The sequence below is a fragment of the Musa acuminata genome, chromosome BXJ1-6 (assembly GCF_036884655.1).
Source record: "Musa acuminata AAA Group cultivar baxijiao chromosome BXJ1-6, Cavendish_Baxijiao_AAA, whole genome shotgun sequence".
Lineage (NCBI taxonomy): Eukaryota > Viridiplantae > Streptophyta > Magnoliopsida > Zingiberales > Musaceae > Musa > Musa acuminata.
In genome coordinates, this window is record NC_088332.1 from 46,692,411 (window position 1) to 46,712,749 (window position 20,339).

The 20,339-nt window shown below is 49.2% G+C and overlaps 2 protein-coding genes across 2 annotated transcripts; one reads left to right on the forward strand and one right to left on the reverse strand.

Moving 5' to 3' along the window:
* Nucleotides 1–7,525: 7,525 nt before the first annotated feature.
* On the reverse strand, nt 7,526–9,524 carry LOC135677415 (phospholipase A1-Ibeta2, chloroplastic-like). The gene has a single exon (XM_065189754.1). It carries the CDS (start codon nt 9,373–9,375, stop codon nt 7,738–7,740), a length of 1,638 nt encoding a protein of 545 aa, XP_065045826.1. The 5' UTR covers nt 9,376–9,524; the 3' UTR covers nt 7,526–7,737.
* Nucleotides 9,525–17,095: 7,571 nt separating this feature from the next.
* LOC103990226 (uncharacterized) lies at nt 17,096–17,533 on the forward strand. The gene has a single exon (XM_009409302.2). It carries the CDS (start codon nt 17,096–17,098, stop codon nt 17,531–17,533), a length of 438 nt encoding a protein of 145 aa, XP_009407577.2.
* Nucleotides 17,534–20,339: the final 2,806 nt, after the last annotated feature.

The window sequence follows — 20,339 nt, forward strand, 5'->3', positions numbered from 1 at the left end:
GGGGAGCAAAGTGCCCCCTCGACCAATGATTCAATAGGCCTTGGGCACTCCTGGGATATCGGTACCACGTCAAGTGGGGGAACCTCGATAGGCATCGATGCCGATGGCGATTAAGCTATTGATCATTATTGAGCCTGTGGCATCGCTTGTTTGGCTAGTTTGGGCAAAAGTGAAATGACAGATTATATCATGCTCGTTAGTATCTGCATTTATTGGGTGAGGCTTAAGAACACCTCAGCAAGGATGAGCCGGTGGGTCGAGGTTACCTCTGAGGTCCATGGACCTGACTTATTGAATATATGCTAGTATCATATTGACGTTTACGTAGAGGTAAATGCATCCACATGCATAAAGGGTAGTTGCTGCCCCTTTGAGTGAAAGTACTATGGGTTGGTGAGAAAGTCTCCTCGCTTGAGCGTTTGTTGTGAGAGTTGGCAGGCAGACATTCCTACTACATCGAACCCTCTTTTGAGCATAAAAAATGTTAAGAAAAAAGTCATTGATGTCTTGGTCAGCCCGACGTAGTCCAGACTCGTATGCGCAAGGTTATCCGATATGGAAACATCGAGCTCCTAAAGTGCCTCCTACATGAAGACTGAGGTCGAGAGAGGTTTCTTGACCAGGTTCCTCCGACAGCTAAGTTTGTAATCCGAGGTATATGAGTATGGATATATGTAGTAAAAAAAGGTAAGCCCTTACTCATCATGTTGAAGATAAGCCTTTATACCTAGTCACAAAAGGACAGTATATTCCATGAAATATTATGTATGGAGGCAGCCTCTAATCACCCTCAACGTTCCCCTCTCGACCTCTTGTCAACGTAGGTGACTAGGGGAGATAATTTCGAATTGCTTGTCTTGGATTTGCTTTGGGCAAACCGGTGGAATGTGTTCTAGATCTTTTCTTCCCACTTAGGACTCCACGTGATAACTAGGTTTTAGATAATGATTAGTTGATAGGATACTCCATGTCAGTGATGACCCTTGGAAAAAAATCTTTTTTTTCTTCCTTTTTAAAGCATTTTTGTCATTTCAAGTCTCAATTTTCATCGACCTTATTTTTGCTAAATATGGCTAGGGATTTTAGATATAATCAATCACATGATTTCTTATATTATTTATTAAAATTTGACATTATATTATATTATATTATATATTTTTTAATTTAGAATTTGTTTTTTTTAAAAAAAATTATTTAAATATTTCTAATAATTGTTGATTTATTAAAATAATGGTACCATGAACCAGCCCGTCTCAGCCCCTTTGTTCTTTGTTGGTAGGTCGGCTTGATTTGGTTTAAATAAAATATTAGGATTGCTTTCTGGAGTGGAAGAAACCGAACCCATTATGGCTTGGCCCGGTTTATGACTGGCCCACATTTAAGTAAAGGGCAAACTGTTAACATCTTCAGATTCCAAAGTCAAAGCAAGCCGTTATCTCCTCCATCAACCAGAGAAAACAGATTGTTGCAAGGAACTAATTGGTAATGGAGATTCTGATTATAGGAGATAATCTAAATCTACGGTCCAGAATGAGAATGAGAATGAGATGGTGTGGGTGTGCTCGACTCGATAAGCAATCCAAGGATTTAGTAGGAATAAGAGGAATTGTGTACTCAAGTTTTTCAAGACAGTATTGCAAACATGCTTGGAAAAAAGGGAGTTCCGATAACTACTGAAATTAAGTGAGAAGTATTGGGCTGATGGCCCATATTCAGCCCACAGCTCACACCCCCTCTTAACCTAATCCTAATTAAGATTAGGGGGGTGTGGTGGCTGCGTTTTAGAGGCAGATTAAAGCTATAAAAAGGCAGCAACGAGGCAGATCTTTGTAGCGACGAGATTCCAAAGAGAAGAAGGAGAACAAGGCAGAAGAGGAAGAGAAAGAAAGGGAAGAAGACAAGGACAACGCAGAGAGACTGTTCACAATCATCTAGCAGTGTTCTCGTCTCAAGTTAGATCAAATCTACAGTAGGCTCTTGCTGTGATTACTTGGGAGGTTTTAGATATTGTGGGCAGTAACGTGATCCTTGTATCCCAGTTATTCTCTTGTGGTTGTTGCTTGGGTTTTGGGCAAGAGATTGAGATTTGTATATTCATTATTCTCATAGTGGATTATCTCTAGTTTGCCCCGTGGTTTTTACCCTTCACATTGAAGGGGTTTTCCACGTATATCTTGGTGTTCTGTTTGATTGTGTTTCCATTTTATTCCGCTGCGTATTTTGGTCTTCTAGTATTTGTTCCTATACAAAGGTTATTCCTGTTTATATCCCCATCAACTGGTATCAGAGCGGGGTTTTGGTGATTTAATTTTTGCATTTGAACATGGAGGCCAGTAATATTTCTCGCATGATTAGTTTGAATAGAAATAATTGGATGATATGGAAACCAAGAATGGAAGATCTCTTGTATTGCAAAGATTTGTATGGACCTTTGCAAGGGGATAGTGCAAAACCTACAACTATGATAGATGATGAGTGAAAGAGGTTAGATCGAAAAACAATTGGATTTATTAGACAGTGGCTTGATGATAGTGTATTTCACCATGTTTCTACTGAAATTTCTGCATATTCTCTTTGGAAAAAATTGGAAAGTCTCTATGAAAGAAAAACAGCTGGCAACAAAGCTTTTTTGATCAGAAAACTTGTGAACCTAAAATATAGAGAGGGTGCTTCTATTGCTGAGCATTTGAATGAAATGCAGAGTATTACTAACCAGTTATCCTCTATGAGAATGTCTCTTGATGATGAGTTGCAGGCATTGTTACTTCTCAGTTCATTACCAGAAAGTTGGGAGACACTGGTAGTTTCCCTTAGTAATTCTGCGCCAGATGGTATTGTCACTATGAGTCAAGTAGAAGAAAGAGTTCGGCAACATCTCAGAATGATTCACATGCACTTATCTCAGAGAACAGAGGAAGGTCAAAGTCTAGAAGCAGTTCACGTATGGGTAGGAGCAAGTCAAGATCAAGAAAAGATATTGTTTGCTATAACTGTGGTGAGAAAGGACATTACAAGAACCAATGTAAGCAACCTAAGAAGAACAAGAAAAAGGGAAAAGAAGTGGAGTCTACAGAGTCAAAGGATAATACTACAGCTACAGTGCATGGTGGTGATTATTTGATTTTGTCTCCTTCTGATGATATTTTTTCTTGTGTGTGTCAGGATCTTGAGTGGGTGATTGACACAGGTGCTTCTTATCATGCTACACCACGGAGGGAGTTTTTTGCTACATACAGGTCTGGAAACTTTGGTGTTGTCAAGATGGGCAACTATGGCACAACAGACATCATTGGCATGGGTGATATCCATTTAAAGACCAACCTTGGCTGTAAGTTGGTACTTAAGGATGTGAGGCATGTGGTTGACTTGAGGCTAAATTTAATTTCAGTTGGAAGACTAGATGATGAAGAGTATGAAAGCAGATTTCACAAAGGGCAATGGAAGCTCAGTAAGGGTTCTCTTGTTATAGCTAATGGAAAGAAATGTCATACTTTGTACAGGTTGCAGGCTAAAGCTTATGGTGAGCAGTTAAATGCTACAGAGAAAGACTTCAGTATGGAGTTGTGGCATAGGCGATTGGGACACATGAGCGAGAAGGGGCTGCAAGCTCTTTCCAAGAGAGAGGTATTACCAGATCTCAGAGGTATACATCTGAACCCTTGTATTGATTGTTTGGCTGGTAAACAACATAGAGTTTCATTTGCTAGTGCTGCTTTGTCTAGAAAAATGCATGCCTTAGACCGTGTTTATACAGATGTATGTGGTCCTTTGAGGACAAAAACTCCTGGTGGATCTATTGATGTTCTTGGTATAAGTGGTGCACTTTATTTTGTCACTTTTATAGATGATTTTTCCAGGAAAGTTTGGGCTTATGCTTTGAAGACCAAAGATCAGGTTATTAATGTCTTCAAAGAGTTTCATGCCAGGGTTGAAAGGGAGACAGAAAGGAAATTGAAATGTATAAGATCAGATAATGGTGGTGAGTATATGGGATTGTTTAATGACTATTGCAGGTCGCATGGGATCCAACATGAGATGACAGTTCCTGGTACACCTCAGCATAATGCAATTGCAGAGAGGATGAACCGCACCATCATGGAAAAGATCAGATGTATGCTTTCACAGGCCAAGCTACCCAAAAGGTTTTGGGATGAGGCTTTGAGGACTGCAGTTGATGTGATCAACTTATCACCATGTACAGCCCTAGATGGTGATGTTGCAGAGCATGTATGGTCAGGGAAAGATGTTTCCTACAGGCATTTGAGAGTGTTTGGTTGTCGTGCATTTGCACATGTTCCAGATAATGAGAGGTCCAAGCTAGATGGTAAGTCTAAAGAATGTATTTTTCTTGGTTACTCACATGATCAGTTTGGTTACAGGCTTTGGGATCCAGAAAAGCAGAAGGTGTTCAGGAGTAGAGATGTGGTCTTCTTTGAGGATCAAACCTTTGAGGATTTGAAGAAGAAGGCACCAGCCAAGACTTCTGTAGAAGGATTAGCAGATTGTGACCCAGTTATTCTTCCAGTATATCAGGGTGATGGGGGAGATGTGCAGGAAAATAGTGTAGAGCCTGATATTGATTTACCTGCAGGACATGTTGAGCAAGAAGAAGTAGGAGAGCAAGCTCCCGCAGAACCTCAATTGAGAAGATCTTCTAGACAACGTCAACCTTCCAGAAGATACTCTACAGATGAGTATGTGATGCTTACTGATGCAGGTGAACCAGAGAGTTACCAGGAAGCAGTTGAGAGTGAGCAGAAAGAGAAGTGGTTAGTTGCTATGCAGGAAGAGATGGATGCTCTTCAGAAGAACCACACTTATGATTTGGTGCTGCTACCAAATGGAATGAAGGCCTTGAAGAACAAGTGGGTTTTTAGGTTGAAGACTCAAGAATATTGTTCTCAACCAAAGTACAAAGCTAGATTGGTTGTGAAAGGCTTTGGTCAAAAGAAAGGTATTGACTTTGAAGAGATATTTTCTCCTGTTGTTAAAATGTCTTCTATTCGTGTTGCTCTTGGTATTGCTGCTAGCCAGGACTTGGAGGTTGAGCAGTTAGATGTGAAGACAGCTTTCCTTCATGATGATTTGGAGGAGGAAATTTATATGGAGCAACCAGAAGGCTTCAAAGTCAAAGGTAAAGATAATTTTGTCTGCAAGTTGAAGAAGAGCTTGTATGGACTAAAGCAAGCTCCAAGACAGTGGTACAGAAAGTTTGATTCATTTATGATAGAAAATGGATACAAAAGAACGGCTTCAGATCATTGTGTGTACATCAAATGGTTTGGTGAGAATTTTATTATTCTTTTACTTTATGTTGATGACATACTTATTCTTGGAAAAGATATGTCTAAAATTGACAGGTTGAAGAAGGAACTGAGTGAGTCTTTTGCAATGAAGGACATGGGGCCAGCAAAGCAAATACTAGGCATGCAGATTTCTCGTGACAGGAAAAACAAGAAGATTTGGTTGTCACAGGAGAAATACATCGAGAAGGTATTGGAAAGATTTAGTATGAGCAATGCTAAGCCAGTTGGTTCTCCTCTTGCAGGTCACTTCAAGTTGTGCTCAGAACAGAGTCCGTCAAGTGATGAGGAGAAGGAGAAAATGCAAAAGGTTCCTTATGCTTCAGCAGTTGGAAGTTTAATGTATGCAATGGTATGTACGAGGCCGGACATCGCATATGCAGTGGGTGTTACTAGCAGATTTCTTGCAAATCCAGGCAAAGAGCACTGGGCAACAGTGAAGTGGATTTTTAGATATCTCAGAGGGAGCTCTAAGGTTTGTTTAAGCTTTGGAGGTGGACCACCTGCGTTAACAGGTTACACAGATGCAGATATGGCAAGAGATATAGATACGAGGAAGTCTACTTCAGGTTATGTACTTACTTTTGTAGGGGGAGCTGTGTCATGGCAATCCAGGTTACAAAGGTGTATTGCTCTCTCCACCACAGAAGCAGAATATATTGCTGCTACAGAGGTATGCAAAGAAATGTTATGGATGAAAGAATTCTTACAAGAATTGGGGCTGAAACAGGAAAATTATGTGATGCATTGTGACAGCCAGAGTGCCATCCATTTGTGTAAGAACCCAATGTTTCATTCCAAGTCAAAGCATATAGATGTCAGATACCACTGGATTCGAAATGTATTTGAAGAGAAGCAGTTGCAGCTTCAGAAAATTCATACAGATGACAACGGAGCAGACATGTTGACGAAGACCTTAACAAAAGAAAGACAGGAGATATGCCGACAGTTGGTCGGTATGGCTTCACATTGAGGAGTCATGGGACAGCCTCCCTTATGGGCTGAAGGGGGAGGTTGTTGGGCTGATGGCCCATATACAGCCCATGTGGGCTTTATCAGCCCACGGCTCACACCCCCTCTTAACCTAACCCTAATTAAGATTAGGGGGGTGTGGTGGCTGCGTTTTAGAGGCAGATTAAAGCTATAAAAAGGCAGCAACGAGGCAGATCTTTGTAGCGACGAGATTCCAAAGAGAAGAAGGAGAACAAGGCAGAAGAGGAAGAGAAAGAAAGGGAAGAAGACAAGGACAACGCAGAGAGACTGTTCACAATCATCTAGCAGTGTTCTCATCTCAGGTTAGATCAAATCTACAGTAGGCTCTTGCTGTGATTACTTGGGAGGTTTTAGATATTGTGGGCAGTAACGTGATCCTTGTATCCCAGTTATTCTCTTGTGGTTGTTGCTTGGGTTTTGGGCAAGAGATTGAGATTTGTATATTCATTATTCTCATAGTGGATTATCTCTAGTTTGCCCCGTGGTTTTTACCCTTCACATTGAAGGGGTTTTCCACGTATATCTTGGTGTTCTGTTTGATTGTGTTTCCATTTTATTCCGCTGCGTATTTTGGTCTTCTAGTATTTGTTCCTATACAAAGGTTATTCCTGTTTATATCCCCATCAAGAAGTTAATCTATATGATAACTATGTGGAATCATCGATCATTGATTGTTAGGTGTGTCATGACTACCCCCATAGAGGTTTTATATAAATGAGACGAAGGGACCCATCGTATGTGATCGCGATGATTGGGTGCCCTTATCACGTTGTGTTTGATGGGATACTCAGATAGATGTTTGATTTCTATATATCAAACCCCTTATCGATTAAAGTCAAAAGTTTTTATGCTGAATGTTTTCAATTCAAAATGTGTGTGTGTGATACTGGAGCCATAATTTCATTGTGTGCGTGTGAATTAATCGTTGAAAGTAGGACTTTGCTTTCTCTTGTTGCCGAGTAAAACTTAATTATCTTGGGATCAACGAATACCTACCTTGGTTGCACCTTGAAATCGAATTTGTTGACCCTGATTGATATTTCTATCTTAACCACGCATAAGAACGTTCTTTGGTTCTTACGGAGGTCAAATTTCTATATATTTTGAGGGGTTGTGCGAATTGGTTGGCTCTTTGGCAACTAGGAATAGACCATCTTATTTTGGATAAAGGATTGGGGCCAGTCAATTTTGACGTTTTGGTTTGCTCTTGACAAAAACGATGATGATCGTTGTAGCTTTAATATCATCTCTTTTCTTGAAAAGATCTTAATTAGATTACAGAACTAAGAATTCTTATATCAAATCAAAGAATCGGAATCTTTTCTTAAGTAGAATGACCCTAGTGTTGGTCAGTAGTCGGATCCTCCCAAGTTCTTGAAGCTTGTCGAGGTCCTTCGACGGCGGTCGAGGATCCAAGGAGCGCATGATTTCCTCTGTGGACTTAGCAGGTGGACGAAGGACTGGGGAGTTGACCGGAGTTGCAGCGGGCGAAGCTGCCGGCCGGCCGGAGCCGGAGGTCCCGCGCCTTGCTCACGTAGAGCTCCTTGACGTTGGTGCCCTGCTGGCTGAGCAAACGAGCGAGGCTGCGCTTGGCGTCCGAGCGGAAGGGGCAATTGGTGGCCATGAAGCCGTCCACCAGGTGGAGGTAGGCCTCCAGGTCGTGGCAGCAGGCTGCGTCGGCGTCGGGCCGCAGGTAGGGGGACATCCGGTTGTCCACCCGCAGCTCCCGCCCGACGTGCGCGTAGCCGTCGGTGCGCGCGGGGAGCACCCATGGCACGCGCGTGACCAGGTCGTGCGCGTTCACCACCCGCAGCACCTTGACCGCCCGCCGCTCGACCCGGTCCGCGAACGCCTGGTTCCCCACCCGCGGGCCGCCAAAGGAGAACACCGCTGTCGGCACGTGCGGCGACACGCTCGCCGCCAGCTCGTCCGCCACCAGCACCGCCAGCGCCGCCCCCAGGCTGTGCCCCACTACCGTGATGCTCAGCTCCTCCCCTGCGTACTGTTCCATCAGCCTCCGCACCTCCTCCGCCACCATCGACGACAGGCTCGGCGCGTCTGGCCCCGCCGTCTTGAACAGGCTGCGAAACCCGCATTCCACCTTCGGCACAGTTCCTCGGGGCTTCTCTGTCTGCTCCCCCTCCGAGGATTCCTCCTCCTCGGCCTCCTGCTCCTCCTCGTCAATTGGTACGAGCCAGGTGCGGAAGTTCTCGGCCCACTCCAGGCAGGTGGAGGTTCCGCGGAGCGCGATGACGATGTCGCGGCGCCCCATCCGCTGTATCTCCCGCTCGTTATCGCAGACAGCAACGTACCCGACCCAACTGGTCGGCGTGGCGGTCATCATCCACGGGGCGACGGTGTCGACCCACGGGGGCAGCTCCACCGAGGCGGTCGCGAACAGGTTGCGGGTGACGCGGTAGGAGCGGTCCGGAAGGACGACGGCGCGGGGGCGATCGGGCGGGGCGGCGGTGGGGTTCGAGTGGAAGGCGTGGTAGGTGGCCTGGGCGAACTCGCCATAGCGGATGAGCTCGCGGCGGAGATCATGGTCGAGTGGGTCGAGGAGGCCGTCCCAGTCGGCGGCACCGTGGTACTGATGCCATCTGGGGGCGATGACGCCGCGGGGAGATTGGCGGTTGGAGTTAGAGAGCAGGCGGCGGAGATGGGTGAGGCTGCGGGGAGAAATTTCTTCGGCCTGCTGGGTAGAGGAGGAAGGAAGAAAGAGAGCGGAAGGGAGGTTAAGGGCGTTCAGTAGGCAGCTGCCGGTACGGTGGAGCACGGAAAAGGAGAAAGGCGAATCACGGGGATCGCGATCATCTTCGACGACGGGGTCAGGCGCGGGCTGCGGTGGCGGTGGTGGAGCAACCGGTTGCTTCTTTTGGAGAAGGCGGTCGAGGTTGGAGAGGTGTGTTCTGGTGGACACGACAGTGGTAATAGCAGTAGCAGTAGTGGCGTGGATGTGGGCGGCAGAGTGGAGGCGGGCGGCGAGGGGATTGAGCGGAGAGCTGGGCCGGTGGCGGAGGGGGTTACGAACGGGCGAGACGTGGCGGGGTGCAGTCGCCATAGCGGAGCCGATTGGCATGAACGAACGAATCAACGAGGACGGATGGAACGAGGGAGAGGGAGAGGGAGAGGGGGAGGGAGAAGAGGCGAGATGGCAAAAGCAAGGGAAAGGGTGAGACTCGAGAACCGAGAAGTAGGAAACGGAATGGGGCTTCGGGATGGAGGGGGGTTGCTTGGTATACATATACCTATATTATAACTCCAAACACGGTTGCTTGGGAGAGGACGGTCAAAGAGCTCCGTGGACTCAGTGAGTTCAAAATATGAATTGAGAGCCCTCTCTGCTTCCTCACCGGCAGCATCAACATCGACTGCGACAGTGCAAGACCAAGTTGGCAGCTTGAATAGTGTTATCTCGGATCAACGCGGAAACTCGGATCAACTAGCCATTTGTATGAGGAAAAGTCGGCTACAGACAGACTGTCATCAATCTTATCTGTTCACAAATAAGTTTGACCTTGTCTTTACCTACCTCACCAATTAGATTCAAAGATTATATAATCTCATATAGCAAAGAATTTAGTTTTTATTCATTAAACGTATCATATTCAACATATGTTTTAGTCATAACTTTGACCCTAAGCATGTACTTTGACTTTTACCCTTTGCAATTGTCTGCTAAACAATTAATACTCTCAGCCGTAACTTAGCAAGCAAGTCAAAGAATTTTACAAGCATATAAATCTGAGGTCAATCCATCTGTTGACGATTTCCAGTTCGATCCGAACACATGCATTCATTTCCTTGGTTGACAAGCCTCTCTCTCTTTCATTTCCTTGGTTGACGAGCCTCTCTCTCTCTCTCTCTCTCTCTCTCTCTCTCTCTCTCTCTCTCTCTCCATACATCAGATCTGACGACAGCGTATTTTAATCACCCTCCGACCCCTCAACGAGAGACAACATCCCGTATTATCGCCGAATAGTCTTTACCTTCAGGTTTAGGTCCATGCATCCTGAAGAATCATCAAGCACCAAGGCTGTGTAACCTCCAAGCACCGTTTCGGTTACACCATTGACTGTGTAGCCTCCAAGCACCAAGAAACATCCTCCGGTTTGCTGACACCAAGAAACACACCAATGAGAATTTGACATATTATCGAGAAAGATCTCCTCAGGGTCCCGAATTTCTTGTCAGGCAATGGGAACAACCGGACATAACTACATAATTTAGCTGTGAATTGTTTCGTTTGTTAGCAGGGACTTTGACATATCCTTGATTGACCTTTACAATTTTTTGGTGACTTCAAAGACCTGTGACGGCTGTGAGACATCTGAAAGCAAGAAATGCAGGTATTGACTATCCCGAGTTTTGCATGCTTTAAAAGATGTCGTCGAGAACGAAAACAACGACTTCAACAGCCATACTTGTCAATCCAAATAAAAAGCTCATCCTGGTTGGTTCTTCGCCATCGTCAGAATGCGTGGAAGTCATTCTGACGAGATCCAAAGTCTTTTGAGTATTCAAAAGCATACCAAGGAGCTCGTCCAACATTGAAGTGCTTCAAGTAGCACGAGAAGATGAGAGAAAGGCGTCGGAACGCACACTCAATCACATGATCTACCTCCCTTTTGGTGTTCGACTGGTTCTCATCCTTTTGACCTGGCGAAGTGAAACCGCTGGTAAAAGATGATGAATGTAAGCTGAAAGGAAAGACCGGTCAAGAAGGAGCGTCAGCATGTTTCCCGCTTGGTGGAAGTGAAGATGAAACGCCGCTTTACTCCGTCAACATCAATGCGAACAACTTCAACAGATGGGAGTACTTCACTGGGCTCGTACTCAGAAATTTATCTGTAGTATGCAGATATGTTCAGGATTATATAAAATAAAAGATAAAAATTTAAATTTAAATAAATAGATTAGGATGAAAAGATATATCAGGATATAATTATTTTTTTTATTTTTTTTAAAAAAACTTGTATTTTATCTTTTAGTTAACATAAATAAATGATTTTGGATAAATATAAAAGTATTATAGATTGAAAATACTGATATTTTTTTTATTAATTTTCTTCTCCTTCTCCCTAAAGTTGTATAGAAAAGTCAATGGTTCAAAGAAGATCAAAAGGAGTATATCAATTAAAAAAAGAGAGAAAGATCGGTAGATTAAAAAAATAAAAGATGACTGAAGTGTTCTTAATTTACTTCTTTCTATTTTCGAAGATGATAATTATTAATTTTAGATTTTTAAGAAGAAGACTATATTTATTTGATATGGATTGTAGAATTTGATAGAAGATGGTCGAAAGATTCAACGACCTTCTATATGCTATAATAACCAATAGATGAATCCCTATTTCCTCAATGATATCTGATACGATATGTTTTGGAACCTTGGACATGTCATCGCTGATGTCACACACTAAGTCAGAATCATACCGAGAAACTATTCCACCTGTCCCGTCCTGAGAGCTCAGAAGGTGCCGTCCGACGCTGCTCCGCACATCCCAGACACGACGACCGATCAGAAGTCTCGTCCCGCCCCTCGAGGGTCAGCGACCACGTGCTACCGACCCTCGTGCAATAGTATAAAACCTATGGCTGACCTCCGGCCAAGGGAGGACATGCACAAAAAAACAATCCACCCCACACTGACTTGCTTGTCGGAGGGGCCACAACCGGGGATCACCCGACGAGGGCCATTTTTTTTGTAGGCGGACGATCACCCACGAGCAGCGAGCATCTCAACCCAGGAATCGCCATCCAGTGTATGAGGACGAGCTGCCAACCATCCCAGAGACGAAAAGACGTGGCTCATCATAAATGGTGCCTGAATCGGCATATCGAGGAATGTTGATCAACACCCCGTCGCGAGGGTCCGGTCGGCCTCGACGTCCAGCTCAGCCAACAGAAGGCTCCCGACATCGACCCGTGAACCAAGCCGTGCTGACTCATCAGCCACGGTATATTTGTTCATTAACATTTTGGTGCTAGAAGGAGGGTCATGTCGTAGGAGCATCTAGCAGGAGCTCTCCCCGAGGGAGAACCATCGACCGGTCTCCCTTCCGTTGAACCCTAAAGTCAGGCCCTCGCCACCCCCCGAGATGGGAGGGTCCCGGCCTCGATTCCATATCGCTATTGGTGCTTGCTCAATGACTCGAAGCTATCACCCCTCGGACTCATTGCGGGACCCTCGACCGTGACACCCGAGGCATTCCTCGGCCTGACCAAGCAAGTGCAAACCATGGCGGGCATGATGCAGACGCTCGCTCCGTTCATTCCTCAGATCGTGCGACTAGCGGCTCCCCCGACTGACCCTACCCGGCAGAGGCTGAGCGAGGAGCATGTTAGGACCGGAGAAGCCCGAGAGCAAGCGACGGACCCGAGAGGTCCGCTTAAGCAAAACATACCCACACCCTGCCGAGCCACACTACCCCACTTCGAACCTGACACTATATCATCCGACTCGGCTGACGACTCGCTTAGGGCCCAGCTGTCCCGGGTCAACCAACGCCTGGATGAGTTCCAGCGCGAGTTTCAAAAATCGTGGGGCGAGTCTAGCAAAGGTGGCTCAAGCGGGTCCCCTTTCACTCAGGAAATACAGGACAAGCCGGTACCCCTCAACTTCAAGCTGTCGGCATTGGAAACATATGACGACGGCTCCGATCCTGCGGAGTATGTCTCCGCATTTCGAGCTCAAATGGCCCTCTACGGCACCTCTGATGCATTGATGTGCTGGGCATTTCCGACCACCCTGAAGGGACCGACACGAGCGTGGTTCAGCTGGCTACACCAATCCACGGTTTCATCCTTCGACCAGCTCACTAGGGAGTTCAAGCAGAACTTCCTCACCAGCGTGTGACCTAGGCCTTCAATGGCCACCCTGTTTGCGTTATCTCAGCACGAAGACGAGCCACTCTCCCAGTTCGTGGCACGTTTTGCTACTGAGATCCGGGGATTCCCAGACGCTCACCCCTCTTTAATCATGCAGGTGTTCCTAATGGGTTTGAAGCCTTCAAAGTTCTTCTGGTCGCTGATCGAGAAACCGCCAGTGATTATCTCTGAAATGCTCCAGTGTGCCAACCAGTACGTCACCGTCGAAGCGTTGGTGACGGGGAGGCGCATGGACAGCAAGAGGCCAAGGGTGGAACAATCTTGGGGAATGACCTTAGCAACCCTGACGCAACCCTGCCGGAGGCCCGACCGACAAGAGCTACTACTCTCGAGGCCCCCGCCTCTCCCCCTGAATACGTCCTGCACCGAGATCTTTCTCCAAATTAGGGAAAAGAGTCTCTTGCGACAACCTCATCCCATGAAGGCCACTCACAAAGATTGGTCTAAATATTGCAGGTTCCACCTAGACTACGGCCATGATACGGAGGATTGCCACAACCTCCAGAATCAAATAGAGGGACTGATCCGGAGAGGCCACCTCGGACGCTATCTCAGGGAACCCCGGGAAGCGACTCCGCGCCCCAGGGGACCCATTGAAAGACAGATCGACATCATTTCCGAGGGATCAGCAATCGACGGTAACAACTCTGCAGCGAGGAAAGCCTATGCCTGCAGCACGGTCGAGAAGCGTCCTAGGCCTGAGCTCGAGCCTGAAATCACCTTCGGGGCTAGAGAAGTCGAGCGTGCCCATCACAAGTGATCTCCATCCAGGTTGCCAACGCTTGAGTCAAAAGGGTGATGGTCGGCACCGAGAGTTCCGCCGACGTCCTTTACTTCGATGCCTTCAAGAGGTTCAGCTTGACCAAGAGAGACCTCACCCCCATGTCGTCAGTGCTCGTAGGATTCACTGGGGATTCCATCTCCCCACTTGGGACCATGGTCCTCCCTATCATCATTGGGGAAGAGCCGAGAGCGAAGATAGTATTGGCCACCTTCATGGTAGTCGATCTGCCCTCGGCCTATAACGTCATCCTCGGTAGACCGATACTCAACAAGTTAAAGGCGGTGGTTTCCACCTACCATAGGGCCATCAAGTTTCCGACCTCGGCGGGGATCGGGGAGGCCCGGAGCGACCCGGGGGAGTCAAGGCGATGCTATCTCACCGCGATTGCTCTCCCTGGGAAATTGCAACCAACTTAAACCCCCAACCCCCGTGAAGGACCCATGGCACCGACGCCGCTGGAGCCTCCCGAGCGACTCATCGAGGTGCCCTTGAAAAGGAGCTGACCCGATCTGACCGTCAAGGTCGGAACCACACTCCCCGTAGTGGATCAACTCCACCTCATTGATTTCCTGAGGAGAAACGCCGACATGTTCGCCTGGTCTCCCGACGAGATGCTCGGGATCACCCGGAAGTGGCCCAACACTGGCTCAATATTGACCCCGAGGCTCAGCCGGTGAGACAGAGACCAAGGAAGTTCGCCCCCGACCAACAAAAGGCAATCGGTGCCGAGGTCAACCGCCTTAAAAGGGCCGGATTCATCACTGAGGTTCAATACCCTCGGTGGCCGTCGAATGTAGTCCTTGTTAAGAAATCTAATAGAAGCTGGAGGATGTTTGTTGATTACACCGATCTCAACCGAGCATGCCCCAAGGATTGCTATCCGCTCCCTAGGATAGACCAGTTAGTCGACGCCACCGCAGGCCACAAACTCCTCACGTTCATGGACGCATTCTCGGGTTATAACTAAATCCGGATGGCGGCTCAGGATCAAGAGAACACTGCCTTCGTCACCACCAGCGGGGCGTATTGTTATAAAGTGATGCCCTTCGGCCTGAAGAACGTTGGGGGAACTTACCAAAAGATGGTCGACAAACTCTTCAAGCACCAACTCGGGAGGAATATGGAAGTGTACGTGGATGACATGATCATAAAAAGCGAGGTCGCAAGCGCACACCTGACCGACTTGGCGGAAACATTCCAAATGCTCAAGCGGTTCAACATGCGTCTGAATCTTGTGAGGTGTGTCTTCGGGGTCAGCTCGGGGAGGTTCCTTAGCTTTATCATTCACCAAAGGGGGATAGACGCTAACCCAGAAAAGGTGTGGGCCGTAACCGAGATGCACTCCCCCTGCTCGGTCGAGGAGGTGCAGCGACTCACTGGGAAGTTGGCAGCACTTAGTAGGTTCGTATCACGATCAGGCGACAAGTGCCTCCCCCTTTTCCGAGTTATGTGATAGGTTGACAACTTTACATGGACCTCGGAGTGCGAGGAAGCATTCGAAAAATTGAAGGCGCACCTCGCTCGCTTGCCCCGACTCGCTTTGCCCGAACTGGGCGAAACTCTTAGCCTCTACTTGGCGGCCTCGGTGCAAGCAGTCAGCTCGGTGTTAGTTCGGGAGATACCACCGATGCAGCAACCCGTATACTATATCAGCCATATCCTCGTCGGCCCCGAGGCACGGTACTCCCCAATCGAGAAGCTAACTCTCACTCTAATGAAGACAGCCTGAAAGTTGCAGCCCTACTTCCAAGCCCACACAATCAAAGTGATCACCGACCAGCCCCTACGACAGATCCTTTCCAACTTCGACGCATCCGGTCGCATACTACGGTGGTCGGTCGAGCTTAGCAAATTTGACATTCAGTACTCCCCTAGGACCGCCATCAAAGCTCAGGTATTGGCTGACTTTATTTCTAAGTTAACTCTCAAAGACCATGCTATGGGGCAAGAGAACAACCAAAACACGTGGACCCTATACGTGGATGGCTCATCCACTACCGGAGCAGCCGGGGTCGGGCTCATCCTCAAAGGGCCTCACGAGAGACCTACGAGAGGTCGCTCCAATTACAATTCCAAGCCACTAACAACGAGGCTGAATACGAGGCGCTACTCCATGGCCTATGCCTCATTCTGGAGATGCATGTGGACGACCTTGAAGTCTTCAGTGACTCTCAACTGGTGATGGGACACTTTAATGGGAGCTACAAATCCCGGGATCCAATAATGGTGTCATACCTGATGGAGGCGAAGCAACTCGCCCACCACTTCAACCGTCTCTCAATCACTAGGATACCTTGGGCACAGAACATGCAGGCCGACGAGCTAGCCAGATCGACTTCCTCCCACAGCTCGGCATCGGCCCTAGTGACCGAGTCCGTAACAGCACCGACGGCGATGACTCACGAGGTCACCGAAACGAACTCACCACTGAGCTGGATGGAGGAGATCTTCTGCTACCAAACGGACGGAAAGGAGCCCGACGACTCGACGGCTACAAGACGGTTGAGGCAAACCCAAGCCTGGTACTACGCCTTCGGTGGAAAGCTATACCGAAGGGCCTTCTCTCAACCCCTCTTGCGTTGCCTCGTGCCATTAGAGGCCGAGACAATCCTCGCCGAGCTCCATGAGGGGATTTGTGGGGAGCACATCGGGGGATGAACCTTAGCCTTCAAGACTCTCCGGCAGGGGTACTACTGGCCAACTATGCGCTTGGACGCCATGTCATACCTGTAGTAGTGCCCACAATGCCAAAGGCATGTGATTGCCGCACCAGCCAGTGGTCCCCTTTACTCCGATAGACGTGGCCTGGCCCTTTGCCCAATAGGGGCTCGACCTCCTTGGACCTTTCCCTCCAGCATCGGGTCAGCGGCGTTTTCTTGTAGTCGGGGTCGATTACTTCATGAAGTGGGTTGAAGCAGAATACTTGGCCTCCATTACCGAGAAGCAAGTCCAGAACTTCACATGAAAGAACATCATCACCCGGTTCGGGATCCCGAAGGCTATCATCGCCGACAACGGAGCTTAATTTAATAATACCAAATTCAAGGCCTATTGCCAGTCATATGGGATCCAACTAAAGTTCAGCTCGGTCGCGCACCCCCAAACCAACAGCCAGACCGAAGTGATGAATCGGGCAATTCTGGAAGGCCTCAAGAGGAGAATCTCAAGCGTACATGGTGCCTGGGTGGACGAGCTTCCCAACGTCCTATGGGCGATGCAGACGACTCCCAAAACCACCTCGGGGGAGTCCCCGTTCAGCCTGGTGTTCGGAACTGAGGCGGCCCTTCCACCCAAGATGGTATTCCTGACCCTACGCACCTCCAATTACGAGCAAGGGGACTCCGAGAAGGGACTCCAAGCAAACCTAGATCTCCTTGAGGAAAGGAGAGCCAAGGCACATCTACGTACCCTAGCATACAAGAAGGTGACAGCTCGGGTATATAACCGTAAAGTTCGTCCGCGGCTGATCAAGGTCAGGGACCTTGTCCTCCGAAGAGCAGAAGTGAGCGACCCAACCCGAGCAAGGGGAAAGCTCGCGCCCAACTGGGAAGGCCCCTATTGAGTCTACGACATGGTCTAAGAGGGGACTTACCGACTCGAGACCATGGAGGGAAGTCCCCTATCGAGAATGTGGAACACGACAAACCTGAAGAAATTCTACCCATGAAGGAGGTTGGTTAGGACACAGAGAAGATATACGAGGCCTGTGCACCCACAGTTGGGGAAAAAACAAGTCAGAATTTCAAAATAAAAGTGCTCCTTGATGAAAGAGGGAATACACATGGTGGTCGGGCGGCACAGTTCCAAACTCGACCAGAACAAAAAGAAAAAGGAAAGGGGGTGCAGCCCCTAGCTCTGGGGGGCGGGGGCGATGGGGCGCGGGGAGTCTCAGGCCCATCGTCGAAGGGGACGTTTGGCCGGCATGTCGACATCCTGATCAACTGGGTTGTCGACAAATGGGTCTGACTCCAGCTGCAGGTCCGGGTACTTGGCCTAGAAGCAAGCATAGGCCACCCGGTACCCGTACTCATACGTGGCTCAGCCCGACCTCACCAAGCCACGCTCGAACCTGGCAGATGCCTTATACCCGGCGATCGCCTCCTCGACCTTCTTGGGCAATCCCAGCCACTCCTCCTTTAGGACCTCCTCGGTGGCCTAGGCCGTGGACCTAGTTATGGTCGGGTGCAATGCCCCTCGGATGTACTCTTGGGCAGTTGGCCCGTCGTCCCAGATGCAATTGTCAGCCTTGAGGGTCGACCACCGAGTGGAGTAGGGTACCCCCGGCTCCCTAGCCGAAAGATCGGCCATATTCAGGGCTTGGTACTGCTCACCACCGGCCCAGGAGTGCATGCGACACAACTCCCGTATCGGCAACAAGCACGTCGGCGTCCTCTTAGAAGGGTCGCTACCGGACAACCCGACCGACCCCTTCCCCTTCGTGCTCCCTGAGCCCTCACCCTGGGGAGCGGCCCCCGGTAATTCCAGGATGGCGCTCAAGCGAGTGGCTGGGCCCGCAGGCATCTTTCGAGCCACCATCTTCGTCTTCTTCGGAGGGCGCCCTATTGCCGGGGATGCTGGCGCCCTCTTTAGAGTGCCCTCCCACGGGACATCCCCACCTACGGAACCCTCCCTATCTTGAGACGAGGGCACGACAGCCTTGACACTGGGCGTCTTTTTCACTAAATGAAGGTCCACCATCTCTACAAAAGAAGACGGATCGGTCAGATAAGTCAAGACAAAAGTTCGAGCCATCATAGGTGAATGGCCATACCCCCAGTGGTGGGGCTCAGCTCCGCTTCGACCATCCACTCCTCGGTCATCTCCGTAATTGCCCGAGAAGAGGATAGGATACCCCTCAATCGGTCCAGCTCATGCTCAGGTCACTCCAGATCACTCTCAATAGGCGACGTGTTGGCACCGAAACCTGAGCCAAGCATAGCCGCTCAGTCTGCAAGTCTAGCTCATGCCCGGGTCGCTCCAAATCACTCTCGACAAGCGATCTGTCGGCACCGAAACTTGAGCCGAGCATAGTCGCTCGGCCCGTTGGTCCAGCTCATGCCTGGGTCGCTCCAGATCGCCCTCGACATGCGACCCATTGGCACCGAAACCTGAGCCGAGCATAGCCGCTCAGCTCGTAGGTCTAGCTCATGCCCGGGTCGCTCCAAATCGCCCTTGATAGGTGACCCGTTGGCACTGAAACCTGAGCCGAGCATAGCCGCTTAGCTCGCAGGTCCAGCTCATGCCCGGGTCACTCTAGATCGCTCTCGATAGGCGACCCATTGGCACCGAAACCTGAGCCGAGCATAGCCGCTTGGCCTGTAGGTCCAGCTCATGCTTGGGTCACTCCAGATTGCTCTCAACAGGCGACCCGTCGGCATCGAGACATGAGTCGAGCATAGTCACTCGGCCCACATGCCCAACCCCCAGCCCGAGTCGCATCTTGGCCGATCCAACGCTCGCGCCACGCCTCGCGATCAATCTAATACCTGAGTCGCGTCTCGGGCGATTCAACGCCTGAGCCACGCATCTCGGCCGATTAAACACTTGAATCGCATCTCGGCCGATCCAATGCCCGCGTCATGCCTCACGATCAATCTAATATCCGAGTCGCATCTCGGCCGATCCAACGCCCGAGCCACACCTTGCGACCGATTAAACACTCGAGTCGTATCTCGACTGATCTAACGCTCGAGTTGCATCTCGGCCGATCAAACACCCGAGTCGCATCTCGGCCGATCCAACGCTCGAGCCATGCCTCGCGGTCAATCTAATACCTGAGTCGCATCTCAGCTGATCCAATGCCCGAGTCGCATCTCGGCCAGTCCAACGCCCGAGCCGTGCATCTCAATCGATCAAACACCAGAGTCGCATGTCGGCCGATCCAACGCCCAAGCCACGCCTCAAACACCCGAGCCACGCATCTCGACCGATCCAACGCCTGAGCCATGCATCTCGACCAATCCAACGCCCAAGTCGCATCTTGACCAACCCAACGCCCGAGCACGCCTCGTGATCAATTTAATGCTCGAATTGCATCTCGACCGATCCAACGCCCGGCCTAGTCCGCTGTCTGAGTCGCTCCACCCCGATCCGTGACTCGTAGCTCATCGGGTCTCTAACCGAGTCGCTCCATACTGCTCTCGATCGGTGGCCATAACTTTGAGTCGCGGCAAAACCGGCCATCCGACCTATGACACGTCGGTCTCATCTTGTCAGGCTCCGATTGACGCCCGATCAGTAGAAATAATCCTGCCTGAGGCACGGGGCGTCGCCCCTCTCAAATGCCCCACGACGAGTCCAATCAATTTCCCCTCGTAAGCAATCAACATCACTCCGACCCTGGCATGCCTCTTGGCTCTTTAAGGAAC

Coding starts and splice junctions, on each gene's coding strand:
- LOC135677415 (XM_065189754.1), bottom strand. CDS start 9,375: ATGCCAATCGGCTCCGCTATGGCGACTGCACCCCGCCACGTCTCGCCC.
- LOC103990226 (XM_009409302.2), top strand. CDS start 17,096: ATGAATCGGGCAATTCTGGAAGGCCTCAAGAGGAGAATCTCAAGCGTA.